Source organism: Ursus americanus, chromosome 1 (assembly GCF_024610735.1).
Source record: "Ursus americanus isolate L20-20 chromosome 1, mUrsAme1.1.p, whole genome shotgun sequence".
NCBI lineage: Eukaryota > Metazoa > Chordata > Mammalia > Carnivora > Ursidae > Ursus > Ursus americanus.
Window position 1 is genome coordinate 32,486,627 of NC_142127.1, and position 21,398 is coordinate 32,508,024.

The window sequence follows — 21,398 nt, forward strand, 5'->3', positions numbered from 1 at the left end:
TTTGTCTTCTACGTCTACATGCAAGAAAACACCGTGAGCAGCTCTAAGGCAAGAACCGTGCTTCTGGATTATCCCCAGTACAGGCTTATCTAGTGTTTCCCAAACTTCGGTCACTGTCTACCACCTTCACGTTTTGCCACAATCAAGTACCACCAGGACTTCATACTTTATCAACTAGATTCTTTGTTTAAATAAATTTAAAGTGTAAACTCTGAAATATTCTTTTCTAAAATTTATAATCCCATTTAAATGGAAAAAATTCCATATTTTTCTAGCACACATGAAAACATATAATTTAAAAAAAATGCTTGTACATTAACTATATAAAATTATGTCAGGAGCAACTTATGTATGCCGTACTTCAAGAAACAACAGAACTCTTTGTACCCATTGAATTTTTATAAGTGCTTGTAAATAAAATGATAGAGAAGATACTGAAGAGAAAATAAAAATCTGTGCTTAAACATAAGAAGAGCAGAACCAAGCACTGATGCAAAAGGGTCACCAAACTGTTGTAAAAGTTATTCTTGAATCTGAGATTTCAAAACAAGACACTAATCCCGATGATCTCCGTTCTATTTAAGTGTATTACTGGGGAATTAAGTTAAGGATTAGAAAAGTATTAACTCCCGTGTGTTGTCTATTAGTTAGTGTTGGTTAAGGCTGAGAAAGGAGGAGCTCTCACATCGCTGGCGATATCCCTGGAAGCCCTGGCGTGCTGAATTGGGATGGCATCTTCCCGAAGGTCATAACCCGTCATCTTGACATTTTCCCACGCTTGCTTGTATTTTTTCTGCAAAGGGAGATCGCAATGCCACAGTTAATCTGAAGAGGGAGCCACTGAGTCAGCATTACTGACATGTTTAAGAAAACCTGTGAAGTTACACTGAAAATTAGTCTCCCCTTAAGATTTATAAAATTGACTGGTTTCATATTGAAATTAAGTTCCAGTAAATTTTTAATGAACTTTAGTAAAGTTTCATTTATTTTCAAGAAAGAAATTAGGAGTCAGTAAATCATGTGAAAATGAGAAAAATATATATCGTTTGGCTTTAAAAGGAAAAATCAATGATGGACCACTAAAAAGAGAACCAAATATTACTATACTTGCATATGTATGTTTTAACGTTGTGCTTTTGGGAAATCAGAGGGGGAAATGAACCATAAGAGACTACAGACTCCAGGAAACAAACTGAGGGTTTCAGAGGGGAGGAACGGTGGGGGGATGGCTTGGCTCTGTGATGGGTATTAAGGAGGGCATGTACTGCAATGAGCACTGGGTGTTCTATGCAAACAATAAATCATGGAACTAATGAAGTACTACTGTATGGTGACTAACATAATGTAATACAAAAACATATCTGAAGCACAAAATAAAATAAAAGGAAAAATCAATAAGGGGCCACTAAAAAGAGAACCAAATATTACTATACTTACATATGCATGTTTTTATGTTGTGTTTTTTGGGGAAACCAGCGCATTTTTCCTTCCAACATAGATAAGGACACACATCTCTCTTTATAAACACACATGCATACACATGTGTGTGCCTGTGCACGTGTGTGTGCACACATGACACTTATTAGTTTAAAGACTAGAAATAAAAGGAATGGTAAGGAAATGCCTTTTGCTACACTCCCTCTGGAGCATATCAACTTAAGTTTCAGTTAGGCAGAAAATACTGTGTAAAACAATGCATGTGCGTGGAGTCCCTTACATCACTGATCTGTATGGCGTTGATCTTGGACTGCAGCATCACTGGAGTGTCAGCTGGCACATTCACATTCGCCTTCTCTCTCTCCCAGGCATCACGGTACAATGGCTGGTAAAAAGGAAAAACAAAGGATGGCTGATAAGTAAATAAGTCAATTAATACATGAATAAAATTATAGGTACAATTAAAGGTTCTCTTTGGATTTTCTCAGATATAAATGTAGATCACATTTTGTTTTCATTTGTGCAGTTTCTTTTTTTTTTTTTTTTTTTTTGTTAAGTAGGCTCCACACCCAGTGTGGAGCCCAATGTGGGGCTTTCACCCCAAGATCAAGATCTGAGCTGAGACCAAGAGTCAGATGCTCAACTGACTGAGCTACCCAGGCACCCCTTCCTTTGTGTTTTTACTTAAAAGGTGCCAATAGTGATTTCAACAAGAAGAATATATTGATGTGTGACATGATATAAATAGAAAATGAGTCAGAAATATGGTAGTAAAATGATCCTTTTTCATTAATGCACAAGTAATTATCCGGCAGGTAAACCCACATTTCAGGTAATTATGATAACCCGTATCACTAATCAAGTTCTAGCTTTGTTGGCCCAAATAACTATGAGAATATCTGATACTGAGGCCACCCTTGGACTTTTCAACTTACCTCATGATTGAAAAGAAACAAAAAAGGTGGCAGTTTGGTTTTGTTTTTGTTTTTTAAAGATTTTATTTATTTGACAGAAAGAGAGAGATAGCCAGAGAGAGAGGGACCACAAGCAGGGAGAGTGGGAGAGGAAGAAGCAGGCTCCCAGTGGAGGAGCCTGATATGGGGCTCGATCCCAGGACTCTGGGATCACGCCCTGAGCCGAAGGCAGACGCTTAACAACTGAGCCACCCAGGCGCCCCAAAAGTGGCAGTTCTGTGATCATGGTATTAACTGGTGGGCTCGTATTACAAGCAAGACCTCAAAATGTATTCAAAGTATGTATCAGGGTCTGTGGAATATAAAGATGCCACACACTTATGTCAACCAAAGGGTCATCTAAGTAAATGAAATGTGGATACCATTACTTGATTGACTATATGAAATTCTATCTGGATACATGAATGTTCAAGGTTCTAATGCTGGTATTAGCAATTTAAAGTTCACAGTCAGAATTCTTATTGACTTCTTCAATATGTCCAAATGTATCATTAACCCGGCTTACCTCACTGATCTGTACAGAATTGATCTTTGCCTGGATGACTTCAGGGGTATCAACAATGCTGGTGAATTTGAAGTCTTCAGGTTTTATACGATACAACCTCTCATTCAGGAGATTCTGGGCATTCTTCACTCTCATCACCTCCACAGAACCCTCTGGCAACCATCCTATACCCTTCAACCATTCCAGGTCTGATTTGTACACGTTCTGCATGAAGAAAAGGACCACAGAGTGCAAGAGTCAAATCTGCCCATGAGAGCACGATGCCAGCAGGCCACATACTCCCTCTGTTCAAATCAGCTGGGTGGCCAATCCCATGAAATAGAAGGACCAACATTAAATATTAATATTTGGGTGTTAATCCCTGGCACGCATCGCTGGGAGAAGTTCACAGTAGCCTACAGGAACTGGAGCAGGGCTGACAAGTGCTACTTGTGGGATGACAGATAGCAATGGCACATAATTTTGTTTTTATACAAGGTTGAGCTTCTGTGCTCATCACTTGAAATCTGCCTTTTTTACATTACTGAGAATAACATCTGTAATAATTTGGGAGACTAAGGTCTTTAGATGCATATATAATGAGGAAAAGATATATACTTTTATCTGTATACATCACTCTATCTCTATATAAATATATATACATTTTTCCTATATGTGCCAGATAAACTTAAAATCCAACATTTCCTTATGTTCACATTTATTTCTAAAATTTAGATATCCAATCGTGCAAATGTAATGGGTTAAAACAAATTTTATATCTAATTACATAGAAGGAGAGAGTGATTTTTTTTATCCTCATTAATAAGGCCTTGCCACATGAGAAGGAATCCTCTATAAGACAGAAAATGTTCACAATAACTCTACTACCATGAAATGTACAGATTATGTTAGGTTCTACTAAGATTACCACTTAAATTATGTCCCTAGGGAATACACCACGATGGCGTACAAAGACACACATCTCCCCAGGAGTCTGGTGATAATATACGCACATCGCTCTGCAGCTCGTAGGCCTTCTTAGCCTGGATCACATCATTCTGATCTGGCAAACATGTCCACTGGTGCAGATAATTTCGATAATCAATATCGCTGACCAGGACCTGGCATTTCTTGGCCTGCACAATTGACATCATGTCCAACGGTGTATTGTGAATTCCTTTACACTTCTCATAAGCTTTCTTGTATTCTCTGTCACTCTGGATCTTGGCAGCATGTATAGACCATACCAATTTGGGGTCATCTTGTAGGGTGCGGAAACCCACGTGGTGGCCCAGTTGCTTACGGTAACCTTCCTTGTATTTGTACTAAAGTTGTGAAAAATCAGATAAAAAGATACATGAAAATAATGTAGTAAGAGAACTTTTCATTAAATGTCTTCAGAATATTTTCCTTGCCTTAATAGAAGTTTGGCTCAACATCGGCAGTCATTACATATTTCAGTTAACTTTAAGGAAAATAGGGCTATTTTAGGTAGTTTGATAGAGAACATGAGTAAACCAGGAGGGAAATAGTATGGTGAATAAGAGTAATTACAAAAAATTATAGCTGACATTTACTGAACAATTACTATATGCCAGACACTATTATGAATGCTTCAAATGTATTGATTCATGTGAAATTACTAAATTTTTTAGTTAAAAATAGTTTAGTAGCAACTACAATCTCATTTAATCTTCGCAACATCTTTGTGAAGTACATACTATTATTATCACATATTTCGGATGCAGTAAATAAGACACAGTGGGTGTAATCATGGTCTCCAAGGTTGCCTGGAAAGTCAGATGGTCCCCCAAGAGTACTAACAATACTCAGATAGGAAAAAGTCACTTGTATGGTTTTGGAGTCAGATAAAAAAGGTGTCTATTTCACAGAAATGGAAAGCAAGGTCATTGGTTTTAATTAGATGATAACAAAAGGCCTGGGGATAAGAGTTTCCACCTCGTCCATGCCTGTCCTAAGTATCTTAGGACTAGAGCAAGATAGTGTCTGTTTCTTTTCCATATTTGGATAACATAGAAAAGTTAGGACAAAAGGGAGGGACAGAGAATGGGGAATAAGGCAGATACTACAGATTGGCTATTGTTTTCAGAGATAAAAATGAGAAGTAAGAGGGAAGAAAAAGGTGGATACAGGAGATAAAAAATAGAGAAGAACCCAGAGAAAGGGAACAGGGTTGCTTCAAGATTTGGAGCCGGGGTGAGAGGTAGGCAGCTAAGTAGGATAATTATTTTGATTAAGGTTTTAAATTACTATTAAATGAACTTCAAAAGGTTACTGATATATATATATATATCTTACACATAAAATGTGATTTCAGTCTTAAGTCTCATATGAAACTTTCAACTGTGATCTGTATTTATGGAGAATGTCATAAATATTTAGGGAATAAAATGACACTGGTCAACAATCAAATATATTGATTCCTGAATTTTTCCCAAGAATTCTGTGTAGATACTTCATGGTTTTTTTTTTTTTACTTCTACTTAGAAACAACTTAGAAATTATTTATACATATACCTTATCTATGCTAACCTTAATGTGCTTCATTCCGTTTTAATGTTTTCAAATAAAGTCTTCAGTGCAAAACAAAATGAAATTGTTTACATAATTTTTTTTTAAAACCCAATTTTAAAAAAATCCTCTCCCTGTTTGTTGTAAAAAGAGAAAAGCCACAAGGAAAGAGAGTCTGTACCTCACTGGCGATGTCTCTGGAGACTTTGGCTTGTTTGATTTCAATGGCATCCGCTCTGAAGTCATAGCCTTTCTGCTTGGTCTCATTCCAGTGTTTCTGGTAAAGGTTCTATTGAGGGAAAACATAGGTTTGTTTACAAAAATTGAAAATAAGTCAATATACTCAAAGTACTCAAAATATGACTTTTATGACATAAAGTAAATGAAGACAACATAAGGAGGAACAGTCATTTCTGAGTTCTTCTGATTGCTGGCTATTTCCTTTATGAAATGCAGGACACTTCTGACTTAAATTTTAAAGCTAAACATCTAGGTCTACTAAATGTTTGGATATTTGTCTTCATCACAATATGGCACACATCTGGAAATACCCCACCACACAATACATGGAAACTAAGAATCAACTGTGAAGCTAGAAAACCTTCATCAAGGTATCATGACAGGTCCGGTATGTTGTTTTTTTTTTTTTCCCCCTAATGCTGCCTTTTGACTTTTCAGAGGTCCCTACTAAAGAGATGTGACGTAGATATTTATATTTATCTTATTCTTTGGATAGGATTAAAACTTGTCCTTTTGCTTTTGTAATGGCTTTGAAATGTTAAACAAGAAAGTTCTGGATCAATCAAAAACCTATAAAGAGACTGTTACCTAATACTCCCTCAAGTAAGAGAAATTTAACTAAGGATTTTATTATTCTCAATTAATATATGATGAAACTGAGCTGTGGACATTGGATATAGAACGATGCTTTGAAGATTGAAAGGAGGACACCCACAGGATTCAGATATTCCCAACTTTTTGTAGTCTGAGACCCAGCCACAGATCTAAACTAACGTTTAAAAGAGAGAATTTCCATTCATATTGCATTGGGAATGGAAGCTAAAGAGAAACTGTCTAGCACTGAAAGCTGTACATATCTCTAAGATAGGTAATTTATCCATAATACCACACCCCACGAGCTGACATACATTGTCCTATAAAGACATTTACACTTCATATTTATGCCACTTACATTGCTGATTTGCTGGGCATTTATATGGGCCTGCAGCATGACTGGTGTGTCAGATGGAATGGTGATGTTCGTTTTATCTCTATTCCACGCATCTTGATACAGTTTCTGTGGAGAGAAGGGAAATATTACTTTAATAGTGGATATCTGAAACATTAAGCCTTAGAAACTAACCTGGAAAAATTCTTTTACTGTTTGTAATGGTTCATTTTATGTGTTAACTCGGCTAGGCCACGGTACCCAGATATGTGGTCAGACATCATTACAGATGTCTCTGTGAAGATAGTTTCTAGATGAGATTAACATTGTTATCAGTAGACTTTGGTAAAGCAGAGTACCCTCTATAATGTGGCTGGGCCTTGTCCAATGAGCTGAAGGCCTTAACAGAAAAAAAAAAACTGACCGCCACAGAGCAAGAAGGAACTTTGTCAGCAGACTGTCTTTGCACTTGAACTGTGACTCTTCTCTAGGTCTCCAGCCTATCCTGCAGACTGTAGACTTGCCAGCCTCCATAATCATATGGCCCAATTCCATAAAATAAATCTCTTTGTGTGTGTGTGTGCATACACACGTGCAGTCTACAGATCTATCTACATCTCTCTCATATACATACGTATGCACACACATATACATGTAGTACACACACATTTAGATACCTACATCTCTATCTATATATATCTATATCGCCTATTGGTTCTGTTTTTCTGGAGAACCGTGACCAATACAACGTTATACCATTTAAAATGCAGCATTATGCTACAGGTTTTAGCATTTAATAGGAGTTAAATATTTGTTCTACTTTGCACGGGCCTTTACGAAACTAGCCAACAGATTCTTAGAGTTGCTCCCATCACTCTAAGTCTTCCAAGACAAACAGTCCACATGCTCAGTTTGGGTGGCATCATCTGAGAATGGAGCCCTGCAAAAGGCATGCTTGGTAATAGGGTAGTTCTCACCTCACTTATTTGCAGAGAATTGGTTTTTGCCAGGATAACATCTGGAGTGTCAACAATGGAAGTGAACTTTAAGGCTTCTGGCCGCGTTCTATAAAGCCTTTCATTCACCAGGCCTTGAGCATTCTTCACCCTGTTCATTTCTACAGAGTCTTCTGGCATCCAGCCAATGCCACGCAGCCACTCCAGATCCGCCTTATACACACTCTACAAAGACGTGAGACAGAAATTATGTCCCATGGTTAGACACACCCACTCATAATTGAAAAGCAAAGTACATGGGAGTGAGGGGTTGATAAGCACAGCAGATGGGGGTTCCAAAAAAGTAGGAGCTGAGATTTTATAGGACTCAGGGGTTTTAATATCAATGACAGAGTCATTTGTAAAAGCATAATTACATATACCAGCTGTGAAGAGTGATAAAAATCATAATGATGCTGAATTTCATGATAATTATTTGATATTTCCAAAAAATTATAGAACTGAAAACATTTTCAAAGGAAATTTTGTCGAATCTCATTCCATTTTAATCCCACAATAACTGACTGAAGTGTCCGCTAGTGTACTGGATATAGTACAATAGTGGCAGTTACTTTAAAAATACTCAGATAATTTATGTTTGTCTGCAATATATTTTCACCACCAGAAAGCACAGATGACATGAAGAAAACATTCTGGAATCTAGGCCAGGGAATAAAAGACAAGGCCTAAGTCGGATTCTTCATCTATGTTCTTTGGTTCCTAGGACATAACTCCTGACTGTGGATTATGTATTAAACAATGTGAGTGGGGCCCTCCTGGGGGCGTATAGTGCACAATCCACGAGTCAATCCACAGAGGGGTCCATATGGTACTTCCTGGACAATTAATAAATATGTCCTCTCATTCCACCTTTCCCAAAGTTTGTGTTACGTACATCGCTCTGCAGTTCATAGGCCTTCTTCGCTTGGATAATGTCGTTTTGATCAGGTAAGCATGTCCAGTGATGCAGGTAATTGCGATAATCAATGTCACTGACCAAAGTCTGACATTGCTTGGCCGCCACAATGCCTAACATGTCCACTGGGCTGCTGAATTTGGTCTTCCACTTCTGGAATTCCTTCTTGTACTCCCTTTCACTTTGAATCTTCCCTGCATGTATGGCACACATAATCTTGGGGTCATCTTCAACGCTCCGGGCTCCAATGTGGTGGCCTTTCTGTTTCTCGTATGCTTCTTTGTATTTGTACTAAAATAGGAGAAATATAGGTTTAGAAACTCAGTTTTAAGACCATACACATGCTGACAACTACAGAAAATGTGAACATCCGCAAGCAAATGGGTAAGACTTTCATATGGCAAACATTTTGGCATCTCTGAGTAATTTTAAACTCTTTTACACTATCGTAAACATAACTGTAGTACATTCATACATCTTCATGGTTAGCCCTTCTAGCTACAATTCCAAACTGTGCTATTCTTCTCTGTGACAACAACGGGACAAAGTCTCAGAAAATAGGAAACAGAAGTGGGGGATACATGTGGAAACAATTGTGAAATGTGGCCCACCAGCCTCACAGTGGCCATTCAGCAATGTGACACCGAAGGGGGGTGGATGGAGGGCACTTACATCACTGGCGATGTCCCTTGAGGCCTTGGCACTTTTGATGGGAATAGCATCAGCCCTCAGATCATAGTCCTTCATCTTTGATTCATCCCATCCCTTGGTGTAAAGTTTCTACATGAAGGATAATACACAACAGAAAAATAAAAGTGTTTTGGAAAAGCTAATAGGCCAATTCCAGACAGGAAAGTGTAAGGTGGAAAAAATATTTTAATGAATCCTAGAAAGGCTTAAGAGACAATGAGGAAACCCCTTACTTGGCTGATATTGGCAGAATTGCTCTTGGCCAGTAGGATTTCTGGGGTGTCTGGCATCACGTGGATGGAGGCTTTGTCAGCATTCCAAGCTTCTGTGTATAAATGCTATGGGGGAAGCAAAGTAAAACCCTTTATGAAAGCCCACACATTACAGTTATTTTCAAATTTAACACATTTTACTGTAAAAAAGCCTTTTAAAGGCTATTTAGAGGTGAAGGAAGCAAAAGGGTACTGGGGAGAGTGAAACATGACAATATTTAAATATTTAAGCTGCCATATGATAACTTCACAGCTAATATGAAGTGATACAATGGTCTCAATTATTAATTCTTTTCTTCCAGTGAATCTCAAGCTTACTCATAGGACCTCCAAGGATGTAACCTGGCTATAGAATTATGATATAGTAGAAATGCCTAGATTTCAGAATTAATCCCAAATTCTAACCCAATTCCACTATGCCCAAACTGTGTAATCTTGAGAAAGGTACATAATGCCTTATATTCCTCATTTCTAAGAGGGGGATAATCATATTTTTGCTAGTGCTTTTTGAAGATTAACCATAACATGTAAAATGCCCGAGTCTCTCAGCAGAATTTATGGTGTTTCCTATTCTTATTAGCACTGTGGTTGCTGTGATAGGTATGGTATAAAATAGAATTTCTAGAGAGTTTTAAAACTTCAAGCTTTGGAGTTTGCTGAGAATTGATTTCCTATTCTGCACTGAGCACCCAATCTCACTACCTGAATGTTTGGCAGACGTCCAGGCAGGTGTGGAAGAAGTCAGGTAAGTTCAATTCAATCTAAAATATGTATACTATGGACCTATCCGTTGGATGAAGAATGAGCCCAGTATCAATAAACAGAATTCTAGAACTCCAGAAAAAAGAAGTGATTATCTATCTTGTGTAATGATACTGAAAGCAACGGTAACAGTTCACTTCCCGGAGTAGATTTCCACAACCGAATACGGAAGAGCACACCAAGCAACTGATTTGAGTTGCTCACTGGCATTGCTATACACACTGTTTCCCAGACTTCAGAACAAAATGCTAGGTGGCTATATATTCCCTCAGGATGCATAAAGGGAACTCAATGGTTTGAATCTGCTCTGCCTAGGAGAATGGACAGGGAGAAGCAATAATTGATGGATGTCTCCATGTCACTGCCCAGAAGAATATGTGCATTACTCCAGAGAAATTATCCCAGGCTATGCCTCCTCGTGCACACAGAGAATTAGGGGATACAGGGTTGAGAAGCACATGCAGGCCCAACTAGAAGTCAAATAGATACTCTGTTGAAGACCTGCGTGAAAATCAGGCCCGTTACATCTCCTTTCTCTGGAAACCTCAGAGGGCATCTCTCACATGGACTTGGGAGGTGACTCAGGAATTGGAAACCATTGGATACGCACCTTGCTCATCGTCAGGGCGTTATTCTTGGCCAGGACAATCTCTGGGGTGTCTGTAATGCATGTGAATTTGAGCTGGTCTGCGGGCTGGCGGTACTTCCTTTCACTGAGGATTTCTCCAGCTCTCTTCACCTTCTCGACCTCTACAGAGCCAATGGGCACCCACCCAATGCCTCTCAGCCACTCGAGATCAGCTTTGTAAATAGCCTGAAAATGAAATAATGTCAAATATTACCTTGACAGCCTGGTGTCTGATCTTGATTTAGCATAGAGAGACGACGTATAATTCTGAGTCTTGTGTGAATTTCCAGGAACACCCACAGAACTGGCTTACTTTGGGGTAGAGTGGCTAGCCAAACACTTTGTCCCTGAAAGTAGCCAATGTTTTCTGGTTCAAAGACTCATAAAATCTGTGCTCACTTTGGCAGCACGTAAACTAAAGACTCGTAAAATCTAGTAATATGCAATTTCACTGATGCAAACCCATTTTAGGAAATTAGTGACTGTCCCCAGGTAGAAAGTATTTATTCTCTGATTTGATTGCCTGTTGCTCCTTGTGTGGGAAGAATGCTCTCAGAATACAGCTTGTTCCTATCCCATGGGGTACTGGTCTTCACAACTAGCCACATATCATAAAGATGAACACTACTAGCTGACCACATGTGGAATTAACGTGCTATCTGGGGACAAAAAAGGGGCCTCTTTTTTCATGTGACTCTATATGTATGCTCCTAAACCAAAGATTACATGTATTTTTACTCTTATCTATCTTATCCTCAATCCCCTTCCTTATGTTATAATTTAAGTAAAAAAAGATATTTATCTCTTCTTCATTTTCCTTTTCTGAATTTAAATAATTGGCTAAAGGAGAACTTTTCTCATAAATAAAGGTAACAGTTCTTTTTGTTTGTATGGCTTTTTGGGAAAACTCTTTCTTAAATGCCACTATGATTATCATTCCTTCAACAGCAACTGCTTGTCAGGGCCTGATCAAAAAAAACAAGGAGCTACTATACCAATGAGGTAGCATTTGAGTCCCAAGGACAATCTGCTGGCTGACAACAGAAGTACCTCACCTATTTCTAGAGAGCTACTATTTTCAGCTTCTTAGAAAAATTTTTCCAATATGTACAGTTCGTTCTTAAACTTCCTGGCACAGTAACAGATATTTCTTTTAAGCAGTCAGAAAAATGATGATGCGATAATGCAATCAATTCATTTGGAAAATTAGGTTGTGTTAAACCAGCAATTCTGAACCTGGCATCAATGAACTTGAATGGAAAAACATAAAATGTTTATTAACCTCTCATTGAAATATAGCGTTTCTTTCAGTTATAAGTATAGGCCACAGGTCATAGTAGCATTAGCACTGTATGAGACATTGTCAGCAAGAAAAATCACAAATATTTTCATATCCTATTACAGTTGCTGCAGTCATCCTAAAATATTTATGCTCATTACCTCTTTGAAATTAAACTAGTTATCATGCCCAATGCTAGATCTTTTATTTAATGTGTTAAAAAAACTATGCATATTACTATGTCAGATTCAGTTTAATATTTTCATAACCATATTTTGATGTGATCAATTTCTCCTGAAACCTATATACTGCATTTTATGCATTTCATGACATTGTCTTGAGAAGCTGCCTCTAGGTTCACAGGACTGCCAAAAGATTCCATGGCACAAAAAAGTTAGAACCCCTTTAAAAAATCTTTTAAACATATGCTGATGTGGTCAGCACCAAGGAGGTAATCTGTCACATGGACCCTCTCTATCCCCAAAGGAAAAAGGTAATTCACCTAATAAGACCTCCTTCAACTCCCCCTAAGGGAAGGTGACCCTGTCTGAAATAATCCTTTCTTTTGCTGATAACTTCTTTGTCCTATGGTCCCTCCTCTAAAACCTTCCATGTTTTACAACTCTTTGGAGTTACCCTCTACTTGCTGGACGGATTGCTGCCCCATTCATGAACTGCTTAATAGAGCCACTTAAATCTTCAAATGAACATAATAGAAATAAACACATGCTGATGAATATTAGACCCACTCACGTCACTCTGGAGGTCATAGGCCTTCCGGGCCTGAATGACATCATTCTGGTCAGGCAGACACATCCATTCATGTAGGGGGTGTTTGTAGTCTATGTCACTGACTAAGGTCTGGGACTTCTTGGCCAGCACCAACCCCAGCATGTCCACTGGGCTGCTGAACTTGGTCTTCCACTTCTCAAAGTCCTTCTTGTACTCCCTGTCACTCTGGATCTTGGCCGCATGGATCGACCACACTATCTTGGGGTCATCCTCAACCTTCCGGGCCCCAATGTGGTGGCCGAGCTGTTTGCGGTACCCTTCCTTGTACTTGTACTGAAAAAAGAAAAGGGTTATGAGTCTTATGATAAGAACATCTCATTTATATAACATTTTACAATTTCATACACACATTATTTCTTTGGATTTTTCCTTTCTTAGTGTGAAGGAGAAAGGTTAATATTATCAACTCTATTTTCTAAAGTAGAAACCTAAAGCCTATAGGGGTCTTAGGTGATTTGTTCAAGATGACATCACAAGTAGGTGAGAGCTACTAGTTCCTAATATTTTTCCCTTCTATCAAACTGCACTATGTACTTTACATTTAATTGCTTAACAAGGAAAGATAAAACATTGTGTACAATCTAAAAGAACATCTACTTAAAGATGTGGCTATTTTTTTCTAAAAATGTGTTGTTAAGAATATTTTAGAATATATCTCTTTTAATTAGAATTTTTACTGAATGCCCTGATTGAGAGAATGGGCTACATTTAGAGAGTTTCACCAGAAAATATCTTATTAGCCTGTTATGTTATTGATCTTTCACCATGAGAGACTCATGCCTTGGGTTAATATTCTATACTTTCAAAATTCAAGAATAACACATTATGGTCCATTTTACCATGAGATGATAAAAGCCCATAGTGCGGGCTTTTCTAGAAAACGTTTTGATGGTAGAAGGAATGAAGCGTAAGTCGAAGGCACGGGGTCCCTCCAGAAGAAGGAAAGCCTGGATTTGGGTTCTAAGGAGCCCTGGTACAAAACGAGGGCACTAGACACCCTCAAGAGAGGTTTCTCATGAGAAGGGAAGGGCTACGGAGAAGAGACAGGTAGGTGCTGGGAGAAAGCATCGCTCACTTCTCAATTTGTCCTTACGACCAGTTAGGGGCTTGGTGGAAGAACCACACTAAAAGTCACAAAGAATGAAACAAAACTCTAAAATGCATCCATCGTCTAGTCTCCCTGCAATGCCAGGATAAATGGATAGAAGGAGTAGGAAAGAACTCCCATTTGTATTGGCTGACTTACACGTGCTTTCAGTGTTTCTACAAACATCTGCTCAACTTCTGAGGCACAAAAATATGAACCCATTTTTTAGTGTCTATAAAACATGCATTTTTAAATACTATACCTCTATCCCTGATTAACAGGTATAATGGACACAGTATCTTGTGGTTTTCTCTGTTTTTCATTTGCAACTTTGTACATGGGGGAATCACTACATGAAATTGAGACTTGTAGAGACAACCAAAATTCTGCCAAGAAAAATGACAAAAGCTGCCATTTGGGAACATCTTTGAGTAAGAAATGCCTCTTCCAAAAACATCAACTTACATCACTAGCAATCTCTCTTGAAGCCTTGGCTGCCTGGATTGGGATGGCATCCAAACGCAAGTCATAGCCTTCCTTCCTGGACTCTTCCAAAGCAAGTTTATAGAGTTTCTGTAGAAAAGAGAGTCATTAATCATTACTCCTTTCATAAAAAAATAAAGCTGTTTATTATTAAATTTTCCCTGTCCTCATTTAAACTATCGAAAGAAATCCACAAAATCAAGTATGAGGGTGGGTTTCTACAAAACTGCTTCATAGGTGCATAAGGACTCTGAGGCACATGTTCTAAACTTTGGGATTTTACTGATTGCTAAATTTCAAAAAAAAAAAATGGTGGGGAGATCAGTATGTGGTTGCCAAAATTTTGTTTTGCCAAATAAGCACATATAAAAAAATAACTACTTACTTTCACCATCATAATATAAAAGTAAGGCTATCTTAATACTACAGAAGGAAAAAGAATAAGGACATTATTTTCAAATTGAATATATTTGGATTTAAGGAAAACCCAATATATTGTGTTTATATTTTCATTTTGCTATGGACTCTCATCACAGACCATGATTAGTCTGTATGGTAGGCTTTCAGGATGATTGCCCTGATGAAAATACTGGTCCTGAAAGAGATGCCTAGAAAAATGCTTGCAAAGAGCATTAAATGGTAACCAGAACATTACTGAAGCACCAAAAGAACACATGGCATGATAACCCACTGGGTTCCAGTACAGCACCCTGCCTGCTAAATAATTGTTTAATCAAGTAATGACATGATACCCACACTGACCGGTAGGGAAACGCATAGGAATGTCATTACCATTGAAGTCTTTCTCCATAAGCGTTCCATTCTCTGATTCCCTGTTGCTAAAAGGCTGGTCTATACTGTGGATCTATCACACAGCCCAAAATGGAATCAAGAGAGAACTCTTTTCTGCTGATGTTAGTTTGGAGTATGTATAACAAATTAGTTGAAACATTTCACCAAGGAAATAGTTACAACAGCTCATTTTTTTTTTTTTGCCTTACTGTTCATTATATGACCAATAGTGTACTCACATCACTGTAGTTTATGCGATTGAGTTTGGCAAGCATGATTTCTGGTGTGTCCGGCATGACGTGGATCGTTTTCTTATCATTGTCCCAGGCTTCAGTATATAAGCGCTGGGGGGGAAAAAGTGAGAAAAATTGTTTGGGCATTCACAGGCATTTTTCTTTTTGATTATGTGCCGATCACTTCTCCTCTAAACAAAGCAGAAGTAAAATGACTAAAGTTGCATAAATTCCTACTTTTCATGTAGATAAATTACTATTTCCAAGAGTATTTAGCTTACCAGTTTACTATTTCATTGACCCAGTTGTTACCGTTCCTTGTTAAAATTCTTTAACAATCTGAAAAGTATAATTGGGTTGCAGTAAACTCTGCAATTATGAAATAATTATAGCACATAGTATTTTTAATAGTTTAATATCTTGAAGTATTATTAAGTAACTACGGTATTATAATGGAAAAATCATTTTAAAAGGTATCCTAAATCCTAAAAGAATTATAGGAACGCCGTAACATGTCAGATTTTTTACATTTTCCTATGGCGAATTCCTCGATCTAACAGTAAGGGGTAAAAACTCACCTTACTCATGTTCATAGCATTGCTCTTTGCCAACACCTGCTCCGGAGTGTCAGTGATGCTGGTAAATTTCAGTGTCTCTGGACGCTGACGGTAGATATTTTCACTCAGTATCTCCGTGGCCCTCTTGGCTTTAACAACTTCCACGGAATCAATCGGAACCCAGCCAATGCCTCTCAACCATTCAAGGTCTGACTTATATAAATTCTGCAAATCAATGGATAGGAATCATATTTCCTACTTCAAGTTTCAGATTCATAGTCACAAAATGGCTAGAGAAGTACAAAAGTACGGATGGACAGATAAAGCTCCCAGCCTAGCTCATCACTCATTCATGAGCATTACTGAATCCTGAGAATAATTTTTTTCCCTGAGCATTTTTTGGTATAGAGGATTGTACCAAGAATGATGAAAGAATTTTTGTAAAAAGAAGAAGACACCTCCTCTTGAGGGTGTTACAGGATTTTTACACAAAAGCAGGGTTTCTTTAGCAAAGTGCGACCTAACAGCTTCCAATGAGACCCCACACTCAGACCAAGGCTGTGTGAGTGCTGCAGTCACAAAACCTCTTGCCTTTTTTTTAAGAGAAAAGAAGTGAAATTCAACTATAGTAATGAGTTTCAACATGTAGTAATATTAACCTTTGCAAATCACGCTCTTGACTTGCATTTTTTAAGTTGCGGTATAATTAACATGTAACAATGTATTAGTTTCAAGTGCACCACATAACTCAGTATATGTATATATTGTGAAATGATCACAAGAAGTCTAGTTAACATCCATCACCACACACAGCTACATTTCTTGTGTGTAATAAGAACTTTAAAAACATCTTTATATCCACCTTCAAAATCACAAAATGTCAAGTGTGTCACATGGTGTTGTAAAGACAATATATTAGATACTACCCTCATTATTCATTTCAGTTTACTCTCAATAGTGCATGCTAACTGTTTATAAGAATTTGATGACCAGTTTTGAAAAAGACAAGAATATCTTAGTATTTCCTTGTCAGTAGGTATAAAATATGAATGTTCATTGAAATAACTTAGCATCATATACTTCTGTTCCTACTTCTTCCACCTCCCTCCACACCCACGTTTCTACCTCTTCAGCCAAAAATGTGCAGCTATATATTTTTGAGAACTCAGTTTCATCTAACTCATGCAAAGGAAGCCTGAAACACCAGGAAGAAATATACCTGTATGTAACGGCCAATACATATTTTATCTCCTCTTTTACGTATGACTTTTGGGGAAGAAAAACTGAAGTAAATTGTAGTGCTTTCTGTTGGAAACACTTTTTAAACATTTAATCGTATATCATTTAAAATACACAAATAAATTCCAGTCCACCGGCATCAGACAGAAGCCAGGGACGCGTCTTAGATCTGCTTTCAACGTGCAGAACAAGCCTCAGGGGTACTCACGTCGCTCTGGAGGTCATAAGCTTTCCGAGCCTGGATGATGTCATTCTGGTCGGGCAGGCAGGTCCACTCGTGCAGCGGATGTCTATAGTCCACGTCGCTGACCAACGTCTGGCACAGCTTGGCCTGAACGATATTGAGCATGTCCACCGGACTGCTGTACCTGGTCTTGTATTTCTCAAAATCCTTCTTGTACTCAAGGTCACTCTGCACTTTGGCAATGTGCAGAGACCACATTATCTTGGGGTCGTCGTGTACTGTTCGGGCACCGATATGGTGACCCAACTGCTTACGATAAGCTTCTTTGTATTGGTACTGAAAGAGAGAAACCAGTGAGTAAGGAGGGAGAAGGAGGGAGCACCAAGGGCTATTTCCTGTCATTCTTTTTGTGATGAGGCTTTTCTCTGAAATCCTGAAGACTCTAGAGTGGTTTCAGGGCACCTGGCTGGCTCAGTCGGTTAAGCGGCTGCCTTCAGCTCAGGTCATGATCTCATGGGTCCTGGGAGTAACCCCTGTGTTGGGCTCCCCGCTATGGGGAGTCTGCTTCTCCCTCTGCCTCTCCCTCCACCCCCACTCAGGCTTGCTCCCTCTAATAGTCATTTTCAACGCTCTGGGCTCCAATGTGGTGGCCTTTCTGTTTCTAGTATGCTTCTTTGTATTTGTACTAAAATAGGAGAAATATAGGTTTAGAAACTCAGTTTTAAGACCATACACATGCTGACAACTACAGAAAATGTGAATACCCGCAAGCAAATGGTAAGACTTTCATATGGCAAACATTTTGGCATCTCTGAGTAATTTTAAACTCTTTTACACTATCGTAAACATAACTGTAGTACATTCATACATCTTCATGGTTAGCCCTTCTAGCTACAATTCCAAACTGTGCTATTCTTCTCTGTGACAACAACGGGACAAAGTCTCAGAAAATAGGAAACAGAAGTGGGGGATACATGTGGAAACAATTGTGAAATGTGGCCCACCAGCCTCACAGTGGCCATTCAGCAATGTGACACCGAAGGGGGGTGGATGGAGGGCACTTACATCACTGGCGATGTCCCTTGAGGCCTTGGCACTTTTGATGGGAATAGCATCAGCCCTCAGATCATAGTCCTTCATCTTTGATTCATCCCATCCCTTGGTGTAAAGTTTCTACATGAAGGATAATACACAACAGAAAAATAAAAGTGTTTTGGAAAAGCTAATAGGCCAATTCCAGACAGGAAAGTGTAAGGTGGAAAAAATATTTTAATGAATCCTAGAAAGGCTTAAGAGACAATGAGGAAACCCCTTACTTGGCTGATATTGGCAGAATTGCTCTTGGCCAGTAGGATTTCTGGGGTGTCTGGCATCACGTGGATGGAGGCTTTGTCAGCATTCCAAGCTTCTGTGTATAAATGCTATGGGGGAAGCAAAGTAAAACCCTTTATGAAAGCCCACACATTACAGTTATTTTCAAATTTAACACATTTTACTGTAAAAAAGCCTTTTAAAGGCTATTTAGAGGTGAAGGAAGCAAAAGGGTACTGGGGAGAGTGAAACATGACAATATTTAAATATTTAAGCTGCCATATGATAACTTCACAGCTAATATGAAGTGATACAATGGTCTCAATTATTAATTCTTTTCTTCCAGTGAATCTCAAGCTTACTCATAGGACCTCCAAGGATGTAACCTGGCTATAGAATTATGATATAGTAGAAATGCCTAGATTTCAGAATTAATCCCAAATTCTAACCCAATTCCACTATGCCCAAGCTGTGTAATCTTGAGAAAGGTACATAATGCCTTATATTCCTCATTTCTAAGAGGGGGATAATCATATTTTTGCTGAGTGCTTTCGAAGATTAACCATAACATGTAAAATGCCCGAGTCTCTCAGCAGAATTTATGGTGTTTCCTATTCTTATTAGCACTGTGGTTGCTGTGATAGGTATGGTATAAAATAGAATTTCTAGAGAGTTTTAAAACTTCAAGCTTTGGAGTTTGCTGAGAATTGATTTCCTATTCTGCACTGAGCACCCAATCTCACTACCTGAATGTTTGGCAGACGTCCAGGCAGGTGTGGAAGAAGTCAGGTAAGTTCAATTCAATCTAAAATATGTATACTATGGACCTATCCGTTGGATGAAGAATGAGCCCAGTATCAATAAACAGAATTCTAGAACTCCAGAAAAAAGAAGTGATTATCTATCTTGTGTAATGATACTGAAAGCAACGGTAACAGTTCACTTCCCGGAGTAGATTTCCACAACCGAATACGGAAGAGCACACCAAGCAACTGATTTGAGTTGCTCACTGGCATTGCTATACACACTGTTTCCCAGACTTCAGAACAAAATGCTAGGTGGCTATATATTCCCTCAGGATGCATAAAGGGAACTCAATGGTTTGAATCTGCTCTGCCTAGGAGAATGGACAGGGAGAAGCAATAATTGATGGATGTCTCCATGTCACTGCCCAGAAGAATATGTGCATTACTCCAGAGAAATTATCCCAGGCTATGCCTCCTCGTGCACACAGAGAATTAGGGGATACAGGGTTGAGAAGCACATGCAGGCCCAACTAGAAGTCAAATAGATACTCTGTTGAAGACCTGCGTGAAAATCAGGCCCGTTACATCTCCTTTCTCTGGAAACCTCAGAGGGCATCTCTCACATGGACTTGGGAGGTGACTCAGGAATTGGAAACCATTGGATACGCACCTTGCTCATCGTCAGGGCGTTATTCTTGGCCAGGACAATCTCTGGGGTGTCTGTAATGCATGTGAATTTGAGCTGGTCTGCGGGCTGGCGGTACTTCCTTTCACTGAGGATTTCTCCAGCTCTCTTCACCTTCTCGACCTCTACAGAGCCAATGGGCACCCACCCAATGCCTCTCAGCCACTCGAGATCAGCTTTGTAAATAGCCTGAAAATGAAATAATGTCAAATATTACCTTGACAGCCTGGTGTCTGATCTTGATTTAGCATAGAGAGACGACGTATAATTCTGAGTCTTGTGTGAATTTCCAGGAACACCCACAGAACTGGCTTACTTTGGGGTAGAGTGGCTAGCCAAACACTTTGTCCCTGAAAGTAGCCAATGTTTTCTGGTTCAAAGACTCATAAAATCTGTGCTCACTTTGGCAGCACGTAAACTAAAGACTCGTAAAATCTAGTAATATGCAATTTCACTGATGCAAACCCATTTTAGGAAATTAGTGACTGTCCCCAGGTAGAAAGTATTTATTCTCTGATTTGATTGCCTGTTGCTCCTTGTGTGGGAAGAATACTCTCAGAATACAGCTTATTCCTATCCCATGGGGTACTGGTCTTCACAACTAGCCACATATCATAAAGATGAACACTACTAGCTGACCACATGTGGAATTAACGTGCTATCTGGGGACAAAAAAAGGGGCCTCTTTTTTCATGTGACTCTATATGTATGCTCCTAAACCAAAGATTACATGTATTTTTACTCTTATCTATCTTATCCTCAATCCCCTTCCTTATGTTATAATTTAAGTAAAAAAAGATATTTATCTCTTCTTCATTTTCCTTTTCTGAATTTAAATAATTGGCTAAAGGAGAACTTTTCTCATAAATAAAGGTAACAGTTCTTTTTTTGTATGGCTTTTTGGGAAAACTCTTTCTTAAATGCCACTATGATTATCATTCCTTCAAAAGCAACTGCTTGTCAGGGCCTGATCAAAAAAAACAAGGAGCTACTATACCAATGAGGTAGCATTTGAGTCCCAAGGACAATCTGCTGGCTGACAACAGAAGTACCTCACCTATTTCTAGAGAGCTACTATTTTCAGCTTCTTAGAAAAATTTTTCCAATATGTACAGTTCGTTCTTAAACTTCCTGGCACAGTAACAGATATTT

The 21,398-nt window shown here is 38.6% G+C and overlaps 1 protein-coding gene across 20 annotated transcripts in view; it reads right to left on the reverse strand.

Annotated features, from left to right (window-relative positions):
• NEB (nebulin) overlaps positions 1–21,398 on the reverse strand; it is a 209,813-nt gene that overhangs the window by 82,738 nt on the left and 105,677 nt on the right. For all 20 annotated transcript variants that reach the window (XM_087860771.1, XM_087860769.1, XM_087860763.1 and 17 more), the window contains 19 exons: positions 20,232–20,435; positions 18,821–18,925; positions 18,570–18,677; positions 17,529–17,840; positions 16,103–16,306; positions 15,531–15,635; positions 14,482–14,589; positions 12,891–13,202; positions 10,841–11,044; positions 9,430–9,534; positions 9,179–9,286; positions 8,486–8,797; positions 7,573–7,776; positions 6,620–6,724; positions 5,609–5,716; positions 3,909–4,220; positions 2,917–3,120; positions 1,718–1,822; positions 686–793 (listed from right to left, as the gene is read on the reverse strand). In XM_087860771.1, the coding sequence (XP_087716897.1) occupies positions 686–793; positions 1,718–1,822; positions 2,917–3,120; positions 3,909–4,220; positions 5,609–5,716; positions 6,620–6,724; positions 7,573–7,776; positions 8,486–8,797; positions 9,179–9,286; positions 9,430–9,534; positions 10,841–11,044; positions 12,891–13,202; positions 14,482–14,589; positions 15,531–15,635; positions 16,103–16,306; positions 17,529–17,840; positions 18,570–18,677; positions 18,821–18,925; positions 20,232–20,435 (3,333 nt within the window). The remainder of the gene's footprint in view (positions 1–685; positions 794–1,717; positions 1,823–2,916; positions 3,121–3,908; positions 4,221–5,608; positions 5,717–6,619; positions 6,725–7,572; positions 7,777–8,485; positions 8,798–9,178; positions 9,287–9,429; positions 9,535–10,840; positions 11,045–12,890; positions 13,203–14,481; positions 14,590–15,530; positions 15,636–16,102; positions 16,307–17,528; positions 17,841–18,569; positions 18,678–18,820; positions 18,926–20,231; positions 20,436–21,398) is intronic.